At 36.9% G+C, this 25785-nt stretch overlaps 2 protein-coding genes and 2 gene segments (V, D, J or C); 3 read left to right on the top strand and 1 right to left on the bottom strand.

Moving 5' to 3' along the window:
- Positions 1–11809, top strand: part of LOC133456789 (immunoglobulin mu heavy chain-like) — a 45766-nt gene extending 33957 nt beyond the window's left edge. Inside the window, exons 5-14 of the mRNA XM_061735381.1 lie at positions 827–1123; positions 7405–7725; positions 7865–8155; positions 8553–8867; positions 8968–9252; positions 10118–10447; positions 10564–10881; positions 10974–11261; positions 11378–11526; positions 11677–11809. Coding sequence (XP_061591365.1) covers positions 827–1123; positions 7405–7725; positions 7865–8155; positions 8553–8867; positions 8968–9252; positions 10118–10447; positions 10564–10881; positions 10974–11261; positions 11378–11526; positions 11677–11685 — 2603 coding nt within the window. The 3' untranslated portion in view covers positions 11686–11809. The remainder of the gene's footprint in view (positions 1–826; positions 1124–7404; positions 7726–7864; positions 8156–8552; positions 8868–8967; positions 9253–10117; positions 10448–10563; positions 10882–10973; positions 11262–11377; positions 11527–11676) is intronic.
- An 807-nt stretch (positions 11810–12616) lies between these two features.
- On the bottom strand, positions 12617–15345 carry LOC133456200 (ribosyldihydronicotinamide dehydrogenase [quinone]-like). Its single transcript, XM_061734652.1, has 6 exons — positions 15097–15345; positions 13553–13721; positions 13341–13471; positions 13153–13266; positions 12987–13088; positions 12617–12913 (listed from the first exon to the last, which is right to left on the bottom strand). Exons 1-6 carry the CDS (start codon positions 15343–15345, stop codon positions 12617–12619), a joined length of 1062 nt encoding a protein of 353 aa, XP_061590636.1.
- Positions 15346–17494: 2149 nt separating this feature from the next.
- Positions 17495–20132, top strand: LOC133456199 (Ig heavy chain V region 5A-like). The segment is given in 3 exon segments: positions 17495–17531; positions 17632–17957; positions 20070–20132. Coding segments are annotated over 3 exon segments (426 nt in total).
- Positions 20133–23627: 3495 nt separating this feature from the next.
- Positions 23628–24050, top strand: LOC133456791 (Ig heavy chain V region 5A-like). The segment is given in 2 exon segments: positions 23628–23670; positions 23746–24050. Coding segments are annotated over 2 exon segments (348 nt in total).
- Positions 24051–25785: the final 1735 nt, after the last annotated feature.

The following is a 25785-nucleotide window of genomic DNA, read 5'->3' as shown; positions in this document are numbered from 1 at the left end:
ATTGGGGAAAAGGCACGATGGTAACAGTGTCATCAGGTAAGATTTATACTATTTAAAGTTAACAGTTGGATTGTTTGATACTTTTAAATGTCCCTTTTATGTTAAAGTGTAGGTTATTATCTTATAAGGTCTCAAAGTGAAATGTTCTTACAGCGTTTCTACTGACAAAATCCAATTTTCTCAAATGCAACATTGTTTAAAACATTAAAATCTACATGATTTGGCCAATTTGAATGAATTTCATGAGAAAGGGAGATTAATTTTTAATTTTTAATGAGTTTTGTGTTCACTGTTAGTGGAACATACTTTTTATGCTCAGAGTTAAGTAGATTCATCACTGTGTTACGCTGCTTTTGACTACTGGGGAAAAGGTACAATGGTGACTGTTTCATCAGGTAAGATATCGTTTCATCTGATAACACAAATGCAGAACATTTGTAGTATAATTATGCCAGTAACTCAGTTGATGGATAGTTATTTATTAATATTTTTAAAATATGACAAATTACTGTTCAAATGGTGCTCTGAAGATGAATTCCACTTTTAGTTAAACGGTTAAAAAATTTTTTAAAGACTATTGAGGGAGGTTAATATTAATACAGTATGACAAACAGACTGACTAAATCAAATGGGAAAGCAGCAATTTTCATTCACAGAGGGACTTTGAAACCTTCAACATTCCTCAGTTTTTGGTTCATGCTGGTCTTTATTACATCATTGCATCAAAGCAGTAACTTCACCTCAGTTATTTGAGAAAAATTATGAGTATATAACATTATTTTAATTTGTTTTAATTTCCATTTTACATGTGTTTTTCCTGTTTCAGCAACTCCCACAAAACCGACGGTCTTTCCTCTGATGCCATGTGGCTCTAGAGGAGGACAGAAAGTCACCCTCGGCTGTCTTGCCACCGATTTCACGCCGTCCTCAGTGACCTTCTCATGGAACCAGGCCGGCACGTCTTTGACAGACTTCATCCAGTACCCTTCAGTACAGAAAAACAGCGCTTTTATTGGAATAAGTCAAGTCCAAGTGAGCAGACAGGACTGGGACGCAAGAAAACCTTTCCAATGTGTTGCAACTCATGCTGCAGGGAACGTCCAAGGGACTGTTGTACAGCCAAGTAAGTCTTTTGCTAAGTCATTAATCATTGCTTTTTAGTATTTAATTTCAATTTAAAAGTACAAATTCACATTTTTGTATGTAACTACTCAAAAATTAATTTTCTTAAATATTATTCTTTATTTATTTTAATAATTGTGTTATAAAATCCCTCTTAACAGCTACAGTACTGTAGTATCTAGTAACTGTACTTATGGGAGTTAAATTTAGGCATTTTGCAGTATAAACACGATACAGCTGGTGTATATATATATATATATATATATATATATATATATATATATATATATATATATATATATATATATATATATATATATATATATATATATATAACGCATGTATATATACATGCGTGTGTGTATAACAATTTGGATTATTTTTTTGATTAACTGTTTCTTAATTGAAAAATGTAATGAATAGTTTTATAGCCAACAAAAGAAGAAATGAGCTGCATGAAGTCACATTTATTCCTTATAAAAATAAGTAGACAGTGACTAATTACTAAAATCACTACTAATAATCAATAAGTATAATAAAACCTCCATAGCTACAGTGCAGTTCCCACTAGGATTTTCTGAGAATTATTGTTTGAGTCAGAGTTTACTGCACTTTTGCAAATTAAGTGAAATGAACATCACAGAGAGAAATAATTGGATTAAATTTTGGGGGAAAAGTTCCACCAAACCGCGATTTAAAAAAAGAGGGTTTAAATGAGGCAGATGTGTAATTTTATTATGTTCATATTTAGTCTCGTCCTTTTTCCATCTTCACTAATGTACCGAATGTCTTCTTCACCTGTCCTGGACTGCAGTGGTGTGGTCCGTTTCTTTCCATCGATCTGAATAATTGTCCTTCTTTCTGTCTCTGTTTTCACTCTGTCTATAATTAACATCATTAACATTCACTTCAAATCTGTGTTTGCTTGCCATTCGATGTATATGCAGAAGTGAGTGTTAAAGCTCGGCTCTATGTGATATAAAAATGAATATACAGGACTGTCTTAGAAAATTAGAATATTGTGATAAAGTCCTTTTATTTTTCTGTAATGCAAAAATGTCATACATTCTGGATTCATTACAAATCATTTGAAATATTGCAAGCCTTTTATTATTTTAATATTGCTGATCATGGCTTACAACTTAAGAAAACTCAAATATCCTATCTCAAAAAATTTGAATATTGTGGGAATCTTAATCTTAAGCTGTAAACCATAATCAGCAATATTAAAATAATAAAAGGCTTGCAATATTTCAGTTGATTTGTAATGAATCCAGAATGTATGACATTTTTGTTTTTTTAATTGCATTACAGGAAAAAAAAGAACTTTATCACAATATTCTAATTTTCTGAGACAGTCCTGTATAGTTTCCTCTGGATTAGTATGAACACTTTGTTAAGAAGATAAACAAGTTTTCCTTTAAAGGGCATCATCGTGATGTGGTTATATTAATTCAAGTTAGATAAGATTTATTAACTTGATTATATTGTCTTAACCAATACCGGTAATAATCTGGTAAATCTTTAAATTAAATGATGATGGCAGCATTTTCCTAGGCTTCTGCATATATATAAATATATTATTGCTTGCTTCTGCAAACATATATTTGTGTGTGTGTTTGTTTTTCAGACGTGGTTTATGAGTTACCAACTCTTACAACGGGTTCCTTCATTGATCATGACAAAGATGAGGCTTCCTTCTTCTGCTTTGCCAAAGATTTTTCACCCAAAAAATATGAGATCAGTTGGAGGAAAGACGGCAGCGAAGTCTCCAGCAAAATAGACGAGATCAGTTCATTGTCTGGGGAAAGAAAGGACACAAACGGAACGATGCTGTACAGTTCAGCAAGTATGCTCATAGTGAAACCCAGTGAGTTGAGTGAAGGTGTGACATTTACATGCGTGTTTGAGGGGAAATGGGGAAAAACTGGTTCAGAAAGGACAGCAAATGAGACCTACAAGGATTCAAGCAGTCTCGGTCCCGGTGGTGAGTACAAAGTTCATTTTTCTGTAAAAAAAAAAAAAGAAGCTTAAGATTATAATATTTTTGTAAAGACTTCTGTTCAACAACTTTTTATTTATTTTGCCTCAGATTCAGGATGTCCTAAAGCAGATGTGGATGTAAACATCATCGCCCCCAAAGCTGAAGACTTATTTGTAAAACAAAAGGGACAGCTTACATGTCAAATCAAGGTCAAAAAGGGAACTGTGCAAAAGATCTGGTGGGAGGATGAACGTGATGTACTGGCCGGTACCTCAAAGGATGTAACAACAACAACAAAAAGCTTTGAGCACGTTCTTGACATCACATATGATGAATGGCACGAGGGAGTTACGCGCTTCTGCGTTGTTGAACACAAGGACTGGATTGACCCGCTGAAGACCCGCTATCAGAGAAGTAACGGTGAGAACATTTGGATCCATTTTCAACAAAACAATAACAGCAACAAAAAACTAAAAGTAATTTAGGATTTGAATGATTTTTTCATGCCATGATGGGAGTTATTTAGATACTTTATTTGCTTTTTTTCTTGTAGCACCAGTGTGTTCTGGGTTTCCTGGTATTTGCATCCATCACACAGTCTAATTGTTGTCTTGTGGTTTCAGGAGGAGCTGCTCAGCGTCCTTCAGTGTTTATGTTGCCTCCAGTAGAACACACTAGAAAAGACGTGGTGACCCTGACTTGCTACGTGAAAGACTTCTTCCCTCAGAACATTTTCGTGTCTTGGTTTGTTGATGACGAGGAAGCAGACTCCAAATACAAGTTCAGTACCACAAACGCTGTAGAAAACACCGGATCTTACTCCGCTTACAGCCAGCTAACCCTCAGCCTGGATCAGTGGAGACAGACTGATGTGGTGTACAGCTGTGTTGTTTACCACGAATCCATCGCTAACTCAACTAAATCCATCGTCAGATCCATTGGATACAGAACATCTGATAAAACCAACCTGGTCAACCTGGACATAAGCATCCCTGACAAGTGCAAGGCGTAGTAGATGTCGTTGTGTGTCGCTGTGTCCTCTTTTCTTTTTTTGGTTCAGTGTCTGTTGCTTGTGATATTGTGTTTATTGACATTGTGTTTGTGTGTTTTGATGCATATTGAAAATAAATAAAAAAAAGTTCTGTTCATATTTGTTGCTTGCACTTCATGTCTTTACTTAACTAATATTTTTAGCTAAATGTTAATTTGAAGTGTGCAGTCACAGTCCAGTCCAAGTCAAACATATTTGGCGTAAATAAGTTTTACACAACTGTAGGGTTCTGATATAAAAGTTTTTATTTAACGTTTTACTCACAAGAATACCACCTCTGCACTAACTTAAGGCAGCAATATAATTAAATAAATCTAGTTTTCTCCTTGTTTTTGCAGAAAGAGTGCTAACACAGCTTGTGTGACTTGTCTTTGTGTGTCTGTGTTTCTCTACTCGCTCTTGCACTCCAAACAAGAAAAATTATTATTATCATCATTATTTCATCTTGGGTTCTGTGTTTCTCAGTCACTCACAAACCAAGTCATAGCAACCAGACTAATGATGGATTTTCTCTGAGCAAGTCAGGATCAATACAGGACCAAGTTAATGACTATAAAGAATATAAGCGTCATCAAAGAAAGACAGTCCAAACTGTTAACGTTCATAGGACACTTGCAGACGACAGACTGACTGATTTAATTACAGATATTCACCTGTGAGGTCCAAGAACACAATGACCTCCTGCAGGAACCTCAAAGAAATGTTGACCACTGTGTCTACAAATGTAGATTTTAATAGTTATAATCATCATTATTATTGATTACTGTGCAGCCACAGCAGAGCTCCTGACTGAAAGCAGCTGCCACTGGAACGAGGCCATGGAGGCCGAGCAAGATAACATGGCAAAGACCGCCGTCACCTTCATCCTCCTCTTCCTCATCACTTTGGTGTTCACTGTTGGAACCACTGCTCTCAAGGTAATCATCTAGATTTTAATGCAGGGACATATTTCGGACTGATTTAAACAAGAAAAAAATGAAAATGTAACTAAAAAGTGTCACAAAGGAAATCTTTCACTTCATTTGTGAGACAGGAGCGCGGAAATACTCAGTTAGATGTTAAAAACTGAACTGCATTGAAAAGAATATCATCTCAAAATAGTAGAAGTGCGAGTTTAAAACTAGTTATATTACAAAAGCTTATCAGTTATTGTTGTATATTTTTGTAACTAAATAAAATGTGCATCAGAAATATAATTGAGTAAAAATATAAAAGAGCACAAAATAAATATGTTAATGACATAGATCTGATCATATTACTCTACCTGAGTTAATTAAGTTAGTTTAGGATACTTCTTATCACTCGACATACCATAATAAGTTATAAGAAAAAAAACAATAAGTTAAGACATCATTAAATATATTTAGCAAACCTTCTCAGTAAATATGAGACAATATTCAATGTTTGATGAAATGTTGGTGCCACTAAAGCTGCTTTTACAAACTAAAACCAAAACTAATTTCAAAACTGACATTTTTACATCTTACATGTTAATAAAAGTCAAAAGTAATTTCAGCAGCAACATTTCAAACATCAGTGATTCATGTACAGGAAAAAGAAACATTAAAAGCCCTTCAATAAATGTAATGAAAATCATAAAAAGGGTGTTTTTGTTTAAAATAAGTTAACACGGGAATAAAACTTCTTAAGGACTTTTAAGATAAGATAAGATAAGATAATCCTTTAATAGTCCCACAGAGGGGAAATTTGCAGTTCACAGTAGCAAAGGGGGATAGTGCAAAAAACAAGAGGCATTAATAGAAATAGTAATAACAAATACAGTAATAATAACACACTATAGACAGTAAACTGGTATGTACAATAATAATAATAAGAAAAAAAAATAATAAGAAATACTAGTATATACAAAAATAACAGATGGATATTTACATAATTGCACGTTGCAGAGAGTGATATTGCACATTATTTTCCAGTATGTACATTTATTGTCAGGTTGTATGTGGTCTACTGTGAGCAGTGCTGGTTGTGTAGTCTCACAGCTGCAAATGATTCTAGTTAACTCTTGACTAAAGTCCAACTGGATTAATGTGAAACTTTATTTCATGTGTCTGGACGATTGCAGGAGAAATAAATATTTTGTGCAGGTGTTACCTGCACAAGTTATCAGATACATAGTTATCAGTTATCAGATACATAACTGCCGAAAGGTACAACACATACGAGCTGTAAGGTGTTTCTGTTTTCTATGATGAGATTTAATTCTAGTTTGAGAAGAAACGATGTTGTACCTGTGATGTTCAAACTCTCATCAAGTGTTCAATTCAGACTCTTCAGCAGCGACACACAGACTTTGATTTTTGTCATGGACATTTATCAGTCTCTTTTTTCTTTTTATCTCATTTCAGATCAAATGAAATACGAGAACACAGAAAGAACTTAAAACATTTTTTTTTGTCTTTTTCAAAACTTTTCTTATATTTTCATTCAGTCATGTAAGTAATCACAAATGTTATTTCTCTTTCTGTGTAATTCCAAAAGCTTTTATCCTTTTTTAAATAAATGTTTGAGTGAAGATACCAATTCATGTATTCTCCCATTTTTTAATCTCTTACATGACTTTGAAACTGTTCATATTTGTTATAGTTTTAAATAATACATAAAACTCATCAGGCCGTTTAACAGTTTGTATCTTATGTTTCATGATACTTTGTTCATCCTACCACATCTGGAATCAACCATGTTCACCTGGGTGTGTTAATCAGGAGATCTCACAGTTGGTTACCTTTTCGCTCTATAATTACTAGACTTGTAATTAAAACCTTTGGCAAAGTCATGAGAAGAAGTCCATCTGATGGTTTATGTAAACAAACATGAGATATTTAAATGTGCTCTCTGTTTCTTTTACTGGCATAACCGCACCTCACACCTGCTGTCTGCAATGCTCTGCTGCTCTTTGTGTGCTTTCACTTCTGTATTTGGTTCCTTTTTGGACCAGGGTGTTACACAAAGCTTCCTCTCTGTACAACCTGATCACTCTTGTCAAGCTCAACATCTGTGCAACGGACTTTCAGATCCATTTCTGCACGTCTACAAAACCAAACTCTGTAAAACCACAACTCTGCCATCTACCCGAAAACAAACACACTACACTTAGAATTAAGACTCATGTCAACTGGTTACCAACCAGAATCTGAAGGTACGTATGAATGAAATCAAATCAGGTTGTGTTTTTCAAACAGTCAAAGCAGGAAACGTGTAAAGACCTGTCATCTCTTTTCTGTTACAGAGCTGCGGGTCGTCGCTCCAAACATCACCTTGTATCCTGTATGGGAAGGTGAATTCGGGGTCTCACAAGTCAGACTCATCTGCACCCTAAGCGGCTATTTTCCTAAAGAACTGAGTGTGGAGTGGCAACAGAACAACCGGCGTCTGTCACACATTAAACCCAAGGAAAGGAATCTGGAGTGTGTGGAGGGAGAAGAGAAAACCTACAGTCTGACCACTGAGATGGAGCCGGACATGTCAGAGTGGGCTAAAGGCTCAGACTTTACCTGCAAGTCCATTCACAAAGACAGTGAATATACAAAGACAACAAGCATTTGTCATAGTAAGTTTGGGAAATTAAATGTTCACAGCAAATATTAGATTAGACATAATGTCCAAAACGTTTTTTTTTTTAATGACAGATTTTGTACTGATTGAATAACTTGGATTACTATATGAGGACTGATCCATGTTTCCTGCAGTCCATGGAAGTGTCCCTCCTTCCATCCATGTGGAGATTCCCAGCTTCAAGACAGTCATGACAAATACTGATGTGAATGCTAAATGTTCCATCAGCAGTGTGTTTGATGCTGACCTGAGCTGGCTTATGGATGAGAAACCTCCATCCAACCACCAAGTGAAGCAAGTCACAAACACATCTGTTTTAATCAGTGAACTGAAGGTCCCATCGAGGACCTGGAAAAACCTGCAGCTCCTAACTTGTAAAGCTCAACATCGCTGCTTCACTGTTAAAAAAACGGTAAAGGTTTCAGGTAAGAAGATCAAAGTTTGCAAACTATCATATTGCAGAGAGTGGAAAGGTCCAAAAATGTTGTTATTATGTGTATATTTTTCAGTTTGGATCACCGAAGAACATAACCTCCTATCTGAAAATTTCACTTTTTTGGGAAAACACAAAAAACTGTGTTGTTTTCTTGTAGAATGCTATTTTTTAAGGATACCCCTATCTTAACCTAACCCTACCCGTACAGGCTGAATAGGTGCAGCCCACATTGTGATGTCATCCAAAGTGAAAAAAACCAATCAGACAATTTTGCAGATAGGAGGTTATGTTCTTCGGCCCTCGATGTGTGAATGGATGCCCAAACTTTTAAATAACACTGTTTGCACATGAAAATGTACATTTTACATGGTGCTGTCATCGTCCAGGTCCTGCAGGTCCAGCTCCACTGGTGGAGATCAGGAGATCTCTCCCAGACCTGCTGAAGGGAGACGTTGCTGTGCTCCAGTGTGACATCACAAAGCCCTCCTCACAGGACCTCTACGTCACATTTCAGGCCAAAGGAGCTGATGTTTCTCACAAGCATTATGTTGATCTTCCTGAAGCCTCGGACCTCCATTCAGTCAGTACACGGTTCTCTGTGCCTCCACAAAACTGGACCAGGGACACGAGTTTCACCTGCAAAGTGAACCAAGGTTTCTCCAGCAAACCTTTTGTGTCTAATTCCATCAACAACATTTTTGGTGAGATTGTTTTTTATTATTGTCAGTAACAGATGATTGATAATAGATAATTTGCTAAACGAATCATTTATGTTTTTTTCTTTTTCAATGTTATATCTAGTGGAACCATCAGTGGAACTTCTTCTGGCTCCCAGAGAAGAGTCACAACAACAGAAAGTCTTGTGTTCAGGATGGGGCTTCAACCCTCAAATTAAATGGTTTACTGAGTTAAAACCGATATCTTCATCTACTAACAAGACCTCCATGGATACAAATGGACGTGTGACTGTTACCAGTGAAGTGAATGTTCCTCAGAAAGAGTGGGAAACAGGGAAGGACTTCACATGCGAGGTGTCTGACAGTTCTCTGAATAAAACCGTCAGAAGGAACATCAGCTTCTGCTCAGGTAAACTGTGACGTAACCAGTACTGGAGTTGAGGGGGGATGAGGGGGATGGCATCCCCCCTTTCCATCCCTTGTGTCATTTCATCAATGAATGTGGTTTTACTGCTATTTCAACATTTAGAGTCATCACCAGAAAAATAACTTATTTGACAATTTTCATCTGTTTCAAGTAAATTTTCACTTGAAATAAGTAGGAAAATCTGCCAGTGGGACAAGATTTATCTTCTTATTACAAGCAAAAAAATCTTGTTCCACTGGCAGATTTTTCTACTTATTTCAAGTGAAAATCTACTTGAAACAGGTGAAAATTGTTGTTTTTTCCAGTGATGAGTTTTGTTTTAAGTGTAATGAGATTTTTTTTACTAAAATGAGACATTTTAAATAGAAATAAGACAAATATTCTTGTTAAGATTTTGAGTTTTTGCAGTGATCCATTTTACTTATCCTGTGAAGGACAGAGTCATATTGATAAGTTCAGAAAAGTGTTTTTTATTGTTGTGTTTTGATGTATTTGATGTAAGCCCAGTGGATATTTAAAGCTTACAGAAGGCTGCATTTAACTGCTGCTATGTCATTCCTGCAGTGTTTCTGCAGGTGTTTTGGTCACTGCTATTATTTGTAATATATTATATTATTTGTAATCAGCACAAATTATCTGTCCCCATATGATAAAATCCACCATCCCCCCTGATTTTCTTTTACAACTCGAGTACTGGACGTAACCCATAAACATGTAACCTTTTATCAAGAATAAACACAATTATACTCTTTTAAATCATATTTTACAGATGTTGGACACTTTTCTCATAATTGTGAGTTGAGAGGTTTTGTAGTTTGAAGCGTCTAACCTGATGCTCTTGTTTCAGTGTCTCCATCATGGTCTCAGGTAGTTGGTGTTTATGTTCAGGCTCCACCACTGGAGCAGCTTCACAACAAGGGACAGGTGAACGTTACCTGTCTTCTGGTTGGTCCTCGGCTCAGTCATTTCTCTGTCACCTGGAAAGTCGGTGGTGACAAATATTCCTCCCCCGATGTCCATACGGAGCAACCTGTGGCTCACAGAAATGGGACTGAGACTTTGCTCAGCTTCCTCCAAGTTTCAGCGAAGGATTGGCTCGCGGATAAACCAGTATCTTGTGAGGGGAAACACCGATGTTCCAACCAGGGCTACGAGGAGCACATCAGCAAAAGTGCAGGTATCAGAAACATTATCCATGGTAACAACAATATTCTTCTCTGTTATGACTCCAACAGAAAAATCTAACACATATGAACCCTTATTGACTGTTTTCTTCTTCTGGTATTTTGCAAGACCTGTCTCCTCCAACTGTGAGGATTGTGCAACCAACTGTTGCTGAACTGTCTACGTCTGACAACCTCATGCTGGCTTGCTTAGTTTCTGGATTTTTCCCCTCCAACATCATGGTAGATTGGGAGGAGAACGCTCACAGACTCCCATCCTCTCGTTACATGAACAGCGATCCATGGAAAGACCCAGGGAGAAGATCTTACTCAATGAGCAGCAGACTAAACGTATCCCAAACTGAGGACAAAAACTCAACTTATACTTGTGTTGTCAGACATGAATCATCTGACACAGCACTAAAAACCAGTATAAATCCTGTGTTTGGTGAGGTCACAGTAAATGTTCACTGTTCATATTAGTTATTGCTCCATTGCCTTTTTGTCAATAATGTCATCCTTCCCTGACTGTTTCTCCAGCCTCAGTGATCCACAGCAAACCTTCAGCCATCTTGCTTCGGGGTTCTGATGAACTTGTGTGTCTGGTCTCTGGCTTCAGCCCTGCATCCATTAATATCTCCTGGTTTCGTGATGAAACCACAGAGCTGTGGAGCTACAACGTTAGTGAGCCCCACAGAGGCCCGGATGGAAAGTTCAGCATCCAAAGCCACCTTCATCTGTCCCAGGTTGACTCTCTACCCAGGGTGCTCCTCACCTGCAGGGTGACACATGGAAACAACACCCTGTCCCTCCATTTTTCTAATCCAGGTACTTTTCATCCTCATTTTTCTTTCTTACACTTTATTCAATCAATATTTTACCAGAATGAGTCGGTTTGATTTTTTTTCTCTCAAATAACACATTTAATTTGTCTTCTGTCACAGACACGCTGGAGCACTGCAATTTCTTTGATGACATCATGCATGTAGATGTGAGCCAAGACACAGTGATGCAAATTTGGTACATGGCTTTTACTTTCCTCCTCTTGTTCTTCACCACCATCATCTTTTCTGTCGTCATCATGGTCATAAAGGTAAGTTTCAGCACTGATGATTCTCATTTTGTCCAGTGTGGTTGTAACACCTGCTCTGTCCAACATTTATGTTGTTCTAAATGTTTTATTTATTTGGAGTAAAATATATGTTTTAAGGCGCAACAGTGATCAGACACATTCCCATTTCAGACCAAATGACAATCACAGGACAGATCAACTCTACCTGGACATCTTAGGATTTCTTACTGCAGATGGCCTGACTTATTTCAAAGCGTTCCCAAATAATTCTGCTCCTTTTTTTATTTCTGATATTGCATTGAACTGTTTATACTGTATACATGTATTTCCATGATTCACCATGAAAGAGTGTTTAATAAATCATTTTTAAAAACAATTGAAATTCTTCTCTTCCGACTTTTGCACTGAAAAAATAAGAACAGTTTTCTGTAATACAGATCACTGTTCATGATTAATTGAATGTCATGCCTCCATGAAAATTTGTTTTATCTCCGGACGTCAGTGCAGTGTCCCATCTAAACTCACGTGTAATACCCAAATGTTCCACAAGAGGGAGACAGAGCTCCACAATAGCAGCGACACCTCTGACGGTACAATATACACCGTGCACGTTGGTCAGAGATTGTAAGAACAACATTTGGAAACTTGGGCTTCAACCACTTAAATGTCTCAATGTTGCGCTCAACGTTTAAAGCTCATTTAAAGATCCGTCCTTACATTTTCTTCACACCAATGTAGGTACTTCAGTAAATGCTTGTAATTGAAATTACTGCAATTTTCCTCCTGCCAACTAGGGAGTAGAAGTACCTCAATGTTGAAAAATACAGGCAATTTGCCAAGTAGCCAGTTCTTTATGAATGTGAGAATAATGAGTATAAGCTGTCTGCCAATGTCTAGTTTAAAGTTTTATGCATTTGTTTCTGGATCACACCATTATATAACTTCAGACATTTCACCGACGGCTACTCATGTTGAAACTTTTGCAGCCATTAGAAACTATAGTTACTCCAGAGAGATGCCAACTAGGGTTCAATGGACACCAAGGTTTACAAAAACAGCTTCAATACCATTACTAGAGTTAGAACAAATCATCTTTAATTAAATCACAACTTCAGCACCCTGCTTTCATCTGGCTGTGGGGTGGGAGTGGTTTGCCCAGGTGGATGCCCACCGTCAGCCCAAACTCCTTGCTGTCATGCTCCTTGTGTACTTCAGGCTTCAGCTGGAAAGCCTTGTCATCAAAGCAGTCCAAGGGAATGAAGGACAGAGGCTTCTCCTCCAGGAGACCTTGCAGACGTGTGCGCCAGCCCTCCAGCATGCAGCCGCGGGCTTCAGGAGTAGCACAAGAAGGAGCCCAGAAGACCTGAGGGGCCACAACCTGGAAGCCACAGTAGTGCAGGATCCCATTCTGCACAGAAATGAACATACAGGTTTAGTCATGTGATGATCTGCAGGAAGTCCAGAACATTTCACATTTGTACCTGCAGTGGCCAGAGTGTGACGTTCATGTCTCCATTAATCCCAGTTGAGCTGAACATGGATTCAAGAGACCCAGTGGTGAAGGACAACATGGCCTTCTTGTCCTGCAAGGAGTAGAGTTCAGCACAGGGATACCAAAGCTAATTTAAACCCCAGTTCAACCCTTACCTTGAAGACTCCCTGGCTGTAGCGCTTCTCTTTTGAAAAGGCGAAGCCGCTTGTGAGCACACGATCAATCCAGCCCTTCATGATTGCAGGAACACTGAACCAGTACATGGGGAACTGGACAGAGAAGTTCTAGTTAGTACGACACAGGGTTTACTTCATTGGGTAGACATGACTGACAGCCAGATTACCTGGAAGATAACAAGGTCTGCCTCCGTCAGTTTAGATTGCTCCTTAGTGATGTCATCTGACAGCTTCCCTTCCTCACATGCCAGTCTGGTCTCCTCCAGATAACTGAAGTTTTCAGCATTCTTCACATCTCCTGAAATAGTGGATGGGTTCATTAGGGCCTGATAGTAAGATTAAGACAACCTTTTAGTCCATCTGTTGGTTTGTCATGTACCTTTGATGTCCTCTGCAGTAGCAGTGGCTTTAAAATTCATGGCATACAGGTCGGATACCTCTACTGTGCAGCCCTGAGCAGTCAAGACCTCCACAGCAGCATCTTTAGCTGCAGCACTGAATGAAGCAGAGCTCTGATGAGCGTACACGATCAACACTTTCTTTGCTGTCAAGACAGGAAGTGAGATTGATTAAGTGGCCATCAGATCAGAAACAGTCAAAGATTCAGTAAAACAGAAACAAGTCTCTGCACATGAGCACAAATTACAAACATTCAACAAGAACTACAAGACAGTAAACAATAAACTTTTCAAACAGCTGGTTACACTAAAAACAAATGCTGCTCATGCTGGATGAAACTCATCATCCTGTTTTTATACACTCTTTGTATTCAAGCTCTCTCAGGTGTTGTCAATCAACAATCTGCTGTCTCGTTATGGCAAGAAAACTGGGACATAAATGACACTGCCTGACAATTTTATCCAATATAGAAACAGGTGGGTACAAGACAAATGGAGCACAGAACCAGAAGAGAGGAGATAGTTATAATGATCTAAGATTAGGCATACCGGACTAAATAATATTTTTTACAAGATGAGGAATCGCCCATCTTTTTTTAAGTTATTTATTTATTTATTCATTCAAAGGGACAATGCACATTAATGAACAAAACCACCTGCAGCGCAAAAATGGCACTACAATTCCGCATTTTTAGCTGCAGCACTGAATGAAGCAGAGCTCTGATGAGCGTACACGATCAACACTTTCTTTGCTGTCAAGACAGGAAATCCTGTATCCTGCATGTTTTAAATGTATCCCTGCTTCAACACACCCTGATACAAATGTCTGTGTCATGAACAGACTTGTTGATGATAAACTGATGATTATTAATTTGGTTCAGGTCAGTCCTTTTCTTTCTCTCTCTCTTATGGCATGGAACTGTTTATACTGTATACACACATTTCCATGCTTTACATGAATGTAAAAATCATGAAACTGAGTATTTCATATATCATTAATAAAACAAAAATATCATTGACAAGCGCTCTCTCTCTTTTTCCCTCTCTCTCGCCCTCCTAGTTTTTCCCTTTTGCATTGAGAAAAATAAAGAGAACACCGTTTTCTGTAATACACATCACTGTTCGTGATCAATTGAACGATGACATGCCTCCATGAAAAGATGTTTTATCTCTGGACTTCAGTGCAGTGTCCCATTGAAACTCACGTGTAATACCCAAGTATTCCACAAGAGGGAGACAGAGCTCCACAACTGTAGCAGCGACACCTCTGTGTGAAACAGGACAAATGTCAACTGAAGCTGCAGATCAAGCTGAAATTATTGTACTATGGCGGTGATATATGTCAACTTTACGTGAAATCCAAGAGATGTTTGCAACTTTTCTCATTTCTATGTGTATCACACAAAGTCACTGTTAATCAAAGTGCACTTTTGAGTTTGAGCTGTATGTTTTTGTCTGCGTTTTGGTACTTTGTGGAGTCACAAGAATTCACATGTTAAAGAGATGACAGAACATCAGGTTTTACTGTTGGACGCCTCTGGAATGATTTGGAAGACAGTATGTCCAGATTGGTTTGGGACCCTGTGGCAGCCGTCCCAGATCTATGATGGCGTTGCCAGGATGGAGTCACAGCTGCTGCCAGTCTACGGGTCAGGAAACCAGCAAAGGAAAAGCAGGACACCATGTCCAGCAGGCTGCCTGTCTCTCTCTGACATCTCCATGTCCCTACAACAGGGCCGGGGAACCCTGGTCCTCGAGTGCAGCCGTCCCACATGTTTTACATGTGTCTCTGCTTCAGCACATTCTGATTCAAAGTCATTAACAGACTCCCACAGGCTGACATGTACATGTTCAAATTTGATGGAAATTACTGCAACGTGTATGTATGTCTTTGTCTGTAATAGTTATTGATCTCAAGAAAATACGTATTACCAGAAAATCAACAGTAAGAATGAATAAACCAATCATTTAGTATTAAATAATAAACACATGCATCACGCTGGGTATATTACAGATTAGAGGGATGTGAAGTTGTTCTGAAACAGTTGATCTATAGTATTCATAGTAAAATAGTAAATCTATGTTTTGGATTTTAATATTAAAGTATTTTATTGCTACAGTCACATTTACCAACTCCAGTTTAACATCATCAAAACACTCAAAGACAAAAATAAAACGGCCAAAATCCAAAAGATTTCTGTGTAAATGATATTTTTATTTTACAACATCAAAACTGTTTTGCCTCTTGTCTCTAAGTCTCATAGAAAGTTTTGATATCTTGATGTTATTTGCAGTAAAACAAGAGAAGATCCCATCAGATCAACTTCAGAACAACAATATGATCTTTCTAGATCTGCTGCTGCTGCAGGATCCGGTGAGTCTCACTGAGACAGAAATATCATCATTATCATCTAACAACACCGACAGATTACTGTTCAATATTCAGCACACTTTCCTCCACAGGTGTAAAAAGTTGACATAACAGATCTTTGTGACTGTGCAGTCGAGTCATAGTCTGAAATCAGCTCAGGTCTCTTATTCTCTGGGCTACTGGACGTCTTGGATCAGACATCCTGCTGTGAACGGGCTGAAATGGACTGGGAATGGGTGTATCGGATCTTCTTTGCTCTAATATATTTGCTTAAATCTTTTTCTTAGTTCAGCATCGACTTCGGCACTTCCAGAGACACAGTGACTCTAAATTGAAAAAGATGCAGCCTGACTGTTCCCTGTAATTCTGTACCAGACTGTTACAGCGTCACCAACAGAGACTTTAACAAAAACCTCAGAGTCTGAACACTAGTATCATGAATCCACCAGAAGAGCTCTCACACCACTTTAATGATCACATGCTGTTAAAGTGAGCAGTAAAAATCTTTATCACGTCTAATGATATTAAACGGTGCAGTCTTGTTTAACTGACATACTTTAACAGAAACGGTTCATATGAATCTGACTGCAGCTTGGTCTTTTTAGTTCAAAGTTCACTAAAATGTTCAAAAGTCATATATGTAGGTTGCTTTGATAAAGGTTTTTCTTCTTATTGCTTCTAAATTGTAAGATGAAAAAAAAACTTTGTCTTTGGTTAAGACCCTGATTTAAGAAGATAAGCGATTATTTTACATCATAACTATAACTGATTTTATTTTGTCTTTTACAAGTTCTGTTTTAAAATCTTTTTTTATGAATTCTGTCTTGAACAGAGATTACGAATCAAGTCTTTGTTGTCACACAATTATATTTTTCTTCTGTCATTCATTTGACAATCTTGTGATGGGTCTCTGTACTTGAATTAGATTATATTGTCCTTTATTCATCCCTCAGTGGGGAAATTCGCTTTGTGCAGCAGCAGTACACTCAACAAACAAATGCAGGGAAAGGGTAAAAAAAGCTCCAGGGCTCTGACAGGGATCATCATGTTTTAATCTTCAGTCATCAAATGCTGCAACTTCTCTCAGAAAACACCAGGATCTCATCTAACAGTCACAGAAGTAAACAGATAATGGCCCGGTTTCCCAGATCAGTTAAGTAGCTCTTAACAGCGAAAGACTTCTTTCGAACCATCTTAAGGAGCCTGTGAAAGAAGTCTTTCGCTGTTAAGAGCTACTTAACTGATCTGGGAAACCGGGCCAATATCATATTTATCCAAATAAAACCTATATCCTTACCTTATTAAATTGTATGCAAAATTATGAATAAAGTACATGAAAAGATGAAACATTTCAGGATTAACTTATTTCATTGATGTGTCTCTGTAAACATTTGCATCAAAGCTGCTGGAATTGTGCTGGGAGGTTTAATGTGCTCATATTCTTCCTCATGCAAACTGAACTTCCTCTACGTCTCATATAAAGTCTTGATTCCTGCTGTCATTTGCAGTAAAACCAGAGAAGTTCCCGTCAGATCACCGTCACTACAACAACATGTTCTCTGTAGCTCTGCTGCTGCTGGCCGCTGGATGTGAGTCTCACTGAGACAGAGAAGCTGACATCTGATGATATGACTGATAGCTGCTTTACGCTCCGTCTATATTCAACACATTGATATTTATCTTCCCCAGGTGTCAAGTGTGAACAGCTGACTCAGCCGGCCTCTGTGACTGTGCAGCCAGGTCATCGTCTGACCATCAGCTGTCAGGTCTCTTATTCTCTCGCCAGCTACTACACAGCTTGGATCAGACAACCAGCAGGGAAAGGACCGGAATGGATCGGGATGAAAGTTACTGGAGCTTCTTACTACAAAGACTCACTGAAAACCAAGTTCAGTATTGACTTGGGCGCTTCCAGTAAAACAGTGACTCTGAATGGACAGAACATGCAGCCTGAAGACTCTGCTGTGTATTTCTGTGCCAGAAGAGACACAGTTAGAGACATAAGCAGGAAACTCGTACAAAAACTCCTTCCTCTTTTTTCCATCGTCATTTGGATCTTTGCAGTTTTAACATCATACTGTACTTATTCTGATAAATATCTGTTTTGTTTTGTTTTTTCACCAGCAGTCAAGTTTATTTCAGTTTGTTGACATAAAATGCAGTTGATGAAAATGCTACACAAACTGTATCAACAATCATGAAACTATATACAGACAAATAAATAGAAATACAGTAGAGAGATGAAATCATGTACCGTAAAAAAATGCACCTTGTTTACCAGAGGTGTCAAAAGTATTCACATTCATTACTCAGGTAGAAGTATAGATACTAGAGTTTAAAAATACTCCTGTAGAAGTTGAAGTATCAACTCAAGTTTTTTACTCAAGTAAAAGTATAAAGGTACTGGTTTCAAAATTACTTAAAGTATAAAAGTAAAAGTAATGTAAGGGGGAAAAAAGCCATTAAGGACAAAAGCCATTGAAAATGAATGCATCTTAGTATAATGCAAATATATTAAAGAACCATATATGTGTACTATTGAGCATTAACATGTGTTTCAGAGAGCAGGAGATATGATGACTAGTTGCCTATAAATATTGTAATGGTGCAAAAAGTCAAACTTCAGAGGCATGTTATCATTTATCCTAACCTTTATTGGAATGTACATCCAAGTTTAGTTGCAGGAATCTGAGGGAACGGATGTAAGAACAAAACTGGACAAGAACATCTGAAACAACCACAACCACATTCACTGTATCCGGATGGAGCAATTTAACTGGATAGTGTTTTTTTAAAGGCCGAAATGAAATAGAGTAACGAGGCTGTTTTTAAAATGTAAGGAGTAAAAAGTACAGATAATTGCGTGAAAATGTAAGGAGTAAAAGTAAAAAGTCGTCTGAAAAATAATTACTCCAGTGAAGTATTGATAACCAAAATTTCTACTTAAGTAAGGTAACAAAGTATTTGTACTTCGTTACTTGACACCTCTGTTGTTTACACATTAAAGGTTAAAATATCCCATTCAAGCAGGACTAAATGCTAGATAGTAAAATAAGGTTTTTTGAGTTGTTTTCAGATGATACGTTTCCGTCCAGCTCCTATGAAGAAAGATCAAGTGTTCTACAGGTCAAAGTTCACGGCTGAAAAGACTCACCTTTGTTTTCCAGTCTGGATGGAGGAATGAGCAACAATTACTGGTTTGAGGACGTCAGTGTTCTGGTCAGAACATAAAAGCTCAAACAAGTTGAGATTTTTTTCATTAAAGTAACAACAAAGTAACTCTAATTTAACACATGATGACACTTGAAGTTACTGCGTAAATACAACAACAGAAACGTAATTACATTGTTATTGCATTGTTTTCATACATTATTAACTACTAGAGCATTTAATGACATAAAATCTGCTGATAACCTGGTTTGAAGTAACTTGATGTTTAAAGCTTAATTTCCTTTCTGTATAGTTACTATAGATAGTTACACAGAACATTAATGACTGTAATAATGGTGTTTTGAGATACAGTCAGTTACACTTGATGCTACTGATATTGTGTTAAACAACTTTCTCGTCAGCCAAAATCTATATAAAAAATATAAATTAGCACTTATATAGACAGTCAGATGACAAATAAATTACATGTCATCTAAAACTTAACATTCAATACATTTATCCAAGTGTACAGCTGGATTTTGTCAAAAGCTTATGAAGACTATAATATTCTACACAGTACTGACAAATCACCACCAGAATAAATTATTCCACTTCACTTTAATGTACAAGTTACTCAGTACTTGAGTACTCAACTGTTTCTCTAGTCCTGCAAAGTCAAGAGCTAAACAGAACATGGAAATAATGTATAATTATAATTGGATGTAAATGTAGTTATTTATTCAACAATATGCAAACAGCTGTTACTGATAAGGAAGTGAAGTGTGTGTGTCAGTGAGAGAGAGGACGGCAGACTTCACCTCGTTCTTCAGCATCAACCATGTTCTCTGTAGCTCTGATGCTGCTGCTGGCAGCTGGATCCTGTGAGGAGATTTCAGTGGAATCACAATAATAAGTACTTTAGAAACATTAATTATTCAGATGAGTGATGGAGATGATGTTGGTTTGTGTTTCTGCAGGTGTGTACAGTATTGATCTCATCCAGCCAGAATCAGAGCTTGTTCGGCCTGGACAGTCTTTGAGCATCAACTGTCGGGTCTCGGGTTATTCTCTGACTGATAACAGCTATGCAACAGGCTGGATCAGACAGCGTGAAGGAAAACCAATGGACTGGATCTTTCATAAGTGGGGTGGAGTTGGAGATGGAGGAGATTTTTATCAAAATAATGCTCTGAAAAACAAGTTCAGCTACAGCAGAGACTCTTCTGCTGGAACAGCGACAATAACAGGACAGAATCTGCAGCCTGAAGACACAGCTGTGTATTATTGTGTCCGTTGCCGCACAGTGTCACAAATCACCTCTAGACCTGCACAAAAACCACATGTAGTCTGAACGGTCTCTTTAGTCTTTAACCTCTCTATTTGGGCAAGCTTTTAGTTGACTGAATAACTTTGATTTAGCAATTTTTTAAACTGTTTCATTTTGCTCTTTTATTTCTTTTTTATGTTCTTAATCCCTGTCTGTTTTATACATTTTCTTTCATCCTGCTCCGCTTTTTATTGTATAGCACTTTGGGATTTTTATCTGTGATAAGTGCTATAGAAATAAAGTTGATTGTAGAGACTTAAACATGCATTTTATTCTGTAAATTACCTTATGCAGAAACTTCTGAGTATTCAGTGTATTTTGAGGTGCTCGGTTTCATATACGGATAAAAGTAGACACAAGCTAAAACAACTGACATGACCATGAAGATGCAGGTTAAAAAAATGAAAATGAAAGAAAAAGTCAGCTGCTCTGAAGTTTTTAAAACAATATTTAACAAATGACAAACATGCGTCTTGATGTTCATGTTTGTCATATTAAAAAAAAAAAAACATCATATGTTTCCCACACAATGTTACTATCTTAATCAAAGTAGTAGTATGTAGTATGATATTATGATGATGATTATTATTATTATTATTATTATTATTATTTGTATTATTATTATTAGTAGTAGTAGTATTCATGGTAATAGTAGTTGTAGTAGTACACACCTTCATAAGTGTTCATCAAAAACTAAATGGTTTATTAATTACTCACGAAAGTCAATGAATCAGTGACGAGTTCTTGTTAGAAACAAACACCAGTTAATGTTGAACACTTCAGATGTTCGCAGGTTTTATGGTTGACTTCAACATCATTGAAACACTCAAAATGACAAGTACAACATTTTCACATCTGACACTAAAACTCAAGTAGTGCATTTTTGAAAGTTTGTTATTATTTTTAGAATAGAATAGAATAGAAAGCCTTTATTATCATTATACTGGTACAATGAGATTAGGCAGCAGCTCCGTAAAAGTGCACACATGCAAAGACTATGTAAACAAGACTATGTAAACTAATCTTTAGCCAACTAAAGTGAATTGGTTTTGAAGTTTTATTGATCAGGAGGCAGATCCACCTGCTTAGGTCACTGGTCCATCATAGATCTGACATAAATGAGAAGGGAAGAGAGGAAACGCACATTTTTGATTCTGATACCAACAAGACACATTTATAATTTGTTCAGAGTTTGACAATGTTATATTGGCCTGAAAAAGAAACAGACACTTTACAATTTACTTTTTTTTTCTTTAAATTGTGCAGGCAATATGTCATGAAAAAAATAAAATTATATATATATATATATATAGTTATACATATTTAGTTACCGTATTTGGTTATTTAGTTAAAAGTAACCATATATAATAGATTATTGTTGACTTTTGTGCCGCTTTGCTATATCAAAGCATCAAGTCGATAAAAACAAAATATCTGTTCATGTAACTGTAGATGTGGTATATTTGTTTAACTCACATAAAGCATCAGCTTTCACTTATCATAAACATCAATTAGTGAACAACAGTAAAAACTGAAACTATCTCCATCCAGAGTTCATATATTATATTGTCCTTATGCTGTAAAAACGTGTACATTTTTTTACAATAATGTACTTTTTTTATTGACAAAAAAAGTTTTAAATAAAAAAATAAATCATTTGAATGATATTTGCACCAGTAAAATTTGCATCTCCTCCTTCAAATCCAGTGTAAATGCAGATGACGTACTTCTGTCCTCCCACTGACTGACTGTCTTCTTCATTAAAGGGAAGCACTTTACACACATCTTTAGTTCCAAGATGATGGTCAGATTGTGTCTCCTGCTGACAGCGCTCTGTCTACCCTGTAAGTTACAATGTGTTGTTATACACTGGTCTTTTTGTTATACGCATTTTTACCAGTATCTTTCCATCTCTGGTACTTTGTCAGGTTTGAATGGCCAGGCTCTCGAGTCCATTCCCTCCACTTCAGTGGTGAAAATGCCTCAGGAAACCCTCAGTCTTTCCTGCAGAGGAACTGGATTTAATTTCAGCCGTTATGCGATGAACTGGATCAGACAACATGAGGGAAAAGCACTGGAATGGATAGGGACGATTTGGAATGATGCAAGTAAAATGGTTTATTCCAGCAGTTTGCAAGGACGTATAGAAATCACCAGAGACAACAGCAACAGCCTGATTTATCTGAGACTGTCCACCTTAAAACCAGACGACTCTGCTGTGTATTACTGTGCCAAATACACAGCAGTTAATGTAAGCAGAGATGCTGAACAAAAACCTCTCTCAGACCCAAAGGTGGCAGGAGATGGTAACAGTTTAGATGACATGAACAAAAACACATTAAGAACATCTGATGTTGTGGTTTTAGATTTCCTGGGTTTTTTTTCAGTGTCTAACAGGTGTTGGTTTTTGGTAAAACCTTTTTTTTGAATCAAAAGTGTTCATTTTTAATTATAAATACACACAAACGCATGCATACCCATAAATGCATAAATGTACATACATTTATACAGAGCAAACATATCTAGACACACACAGATATGAGTAATTTAGGGTTGCACAATATTATGAAAACATATTAACTACATTAGAAGCTGTATAAAACAGTATAAAGTTTTTATCAAATAAAACTTTGAGACATCAATATCTCAAATTCAACAACAATACCTGAAGAAAATATCAAAAACATAGTTGATTAGAAAAACTAAAGCTGCTTCACATCACTGAACATCTGGATCGATGGTCATGATTACGTGGCAGAACAGCATGACGGATGTCAACGGGTTCAAGGCCACTACAACAAAACCCAGAGAACCAGAACCATAACAGGTTCTCTGTTGTGTTTACAATTATTGTATTTTCATTTCTTCTTTTTTTATATATACGTGCTATTTTCATATGAAGTGAAATTGAGTTCTTCCAGTTTTAATTTATATAAGTTAGAAGACTCAGTAATAAAAACAATGTTGAATTAACTGAATATTAATGTTCTAAAGAAAAATAAAAAATGAAATAAATATCAATGGTTATCAAAAGAACAAAGGTTTTTGACTTCAGCTTAAGGATGATTTTTTTTCTATGATAATTCACTTTGAGGAAACATAACTGAATAACTGATACACTGGTATTAATATGCAAACTGAACTTCCTCTGAGACTCGTATAAAGACTCGATCTCATAAGTTCCTCTCAGATCAACTTCAGCAGCAACATGTTCTCTGTAGCTCTGCTGCTGCTGCTGGCTGCTGGATCATGTGAGTCTCACAGACAAACACACCGACTTATTCCTGTTATTACTTATTAAATATACAACATGTTTTCCTCCACAGGTGTGAAGTGTGAACAGCTGACTCAGCCGGCCTCTGTGACTGTGCAGCCAGGTCATCGTCTGACCATCAGCTGTCAGGTCTCTTATTCTCTCAGCAGCGCCCGGACAGCTTGGATCAGACAACCAGCAGGGAAAGGACTGGAATGGATTGGGATGAAATATACTGGAGACTCTTTCTACAAAGATTCACTGAAAACCAAGTTCAGTATTGACTTGGACACTTCCAGTAAAACAGTGACTCTGAATGGACAGAACATGCAGCCTGAAGACTCTGCTGTGTATTTCTGTGCCAGAGAGTCACAGTGACACAAACATCTCCAGACCTGAACAAAAACCTCAGAGCCTGAACACATGAATCCACCACAGGAGGAGCCCTCGCATCACTATTCATTTTAAATCAGTCCAAGATTAAAAGTCTTGTTTGTAGCGCTAAATTACACACTCAAAACAAATGATAACTTTAAAATCTTTTTTATATATGAAGTGCAAATGTGGAGATCTAACCAATGTGACGTATCTGGCAAAATGACATGCCATCTCTCTGATTTTTCTAGTGTGGCTTTGAAGACTGGATTAAACTAAAGGCTCATACCGACATAAAGCAGAATACTAATTATGATAATCAGAGACAGTTGGACGGTTGACACATCTCCTCCCCTGATATCCTGATGCATATACAGTTTGTAGTGAACTTCTGCCCTGCTGACTGATCTGTTTCTTTGTGTGGAGCATCAACATCTCATCTCCAGCTCCAGGATGATGAACACTCTCTCTCCTTTTTTCCATCCATCCATCCATTTTTTATACCTGCTTTTATCCTTTGCAGGGTGACGGGGGTCTGCTGGAGTCTATCCCAGCTAATTTCAGGCGAGAGGCAGGGGAACACCCTGGACAGGTCGCCAGTCCATCACAATCTCTCCTTTTTTAAGGAGTCTAAATGAACAGCAACTGAAATCATTATTTGACATCAATGAGATAAAATAGGAATTAAAACAATGATACAAAATATGAAACAATGTTGCATTAGCTTTTGCATTCACGAAACAAAAATAAAATTGCTCACAATCATAAACCCACACAATGATATATGGTTTCTAAAAGAGTTCCTTGAGAAAGCAACTTTTCAAGAGTTTATTTATTTACTTACATGTAATATGTTTTTACTTATATGTTTACTTATTTAATGTGAGTGTAAATGTGAAACTGATTTGGGACAAAAAAATGAAAAACAATCTAATTATCTTTTCTAACTTGGAATATTTTTGGATAGTTGAACACTTTTCTTTATGGAATTCATTTATAGTTAATGTAGAAATGACAAAAGACATCAAACAGCCTGATTACTGACGACTGAACACCAAGTGTGGAAACCGTTTTTGTGGTTTGTCTGTATCGTGATGAGAGGAAAAGAATACTTTATACAATTATTTCTTCAAAAACACTGCACAATCAGACGTGACAACGGTTTCACTTCAGCAGAAACAAGTAAAGTAAAGTACAAGTAAATACACAATTAATAAATGAATACATCTGTAGATTAATGTAGATTAATACATCAATTCATAAAATGGAGGAGATCCTGGACAACCCTTAGCATCGATAATCAAGAAAGAACAAGATTCAGAGTTTGTGTTGGGTTTTGAGTTTTTTAACACAACCGAGTGAGAAAAATACTTTTCCAGGAACTATACAAAACGACATAAAATGCATCAAAAAAGATTTGTCCTCTATCTTATTGATTTTTCATGATCCATTAAAACACTTGTATCATTACTTACAAGAAAGAGTGAAAACATTTTTCCTAAACACTTTGTATGACACTATGTTTTTTTTTAACATGAATGTAAATATTTTCATATTACAGTAATTTTTAGGAATTAATGGAAAACTAAAATGTTGTGATATTTTTATACTTTTACAGTTTTCATTTCAAAATGATTTTACTATATTTCTGGATGTGCAAATAACCATTTTTCAGACACACTGTGTGTGTGTGTGTGTGTGTGTGTGTGTGTGTGTGTGTGTGTGTGTGTGTGTGTGT

The sequence above is a fragment of the Cololabis saira genome, chromosome 12, assembly GCF_033807715.1.
Source record: "Cololabis saira isolate AMF1-May2022 chromosome 12, fColSai1.1, whole genome shotgun sequence".
Lineage (NCBI taxonomy): Eukaryota > Metazoa > Chordata > Actinopteri > Beloniformes > Belonidae > Cololabis > Cololabis saira.
Note: the sequence above shows the minus strand (reverse complement) of the source record. Positions and strands in the feature narration are given on the sequence as shown.

Excerpts from the sequence above, each read along its gene's own strand:
- LOC133456200 (XM_061734652.1), bottom strand. The coding sequence starts at position 15,345 with ATGTGGGACGGCTGCACTCGAGGACCAGGGTTCCCCGGCCCTGTTGTA. Across the intron at positions 13,722-15,096 it reads CATTCCAGAGGCGTCCAACA|ACAGCAAAGAAAGTGTTGAT; the intron begins GTAAAACCTGAT and ends CTTCCTGTCTTG. Across the intron at positions 13,472-13,552 it reads TACTGCAGAGGACATCAAAG|GAGATGTGAAGAATGCTGAA; the intron begins GTACATGACAAA and ends CCACTATTTCAG.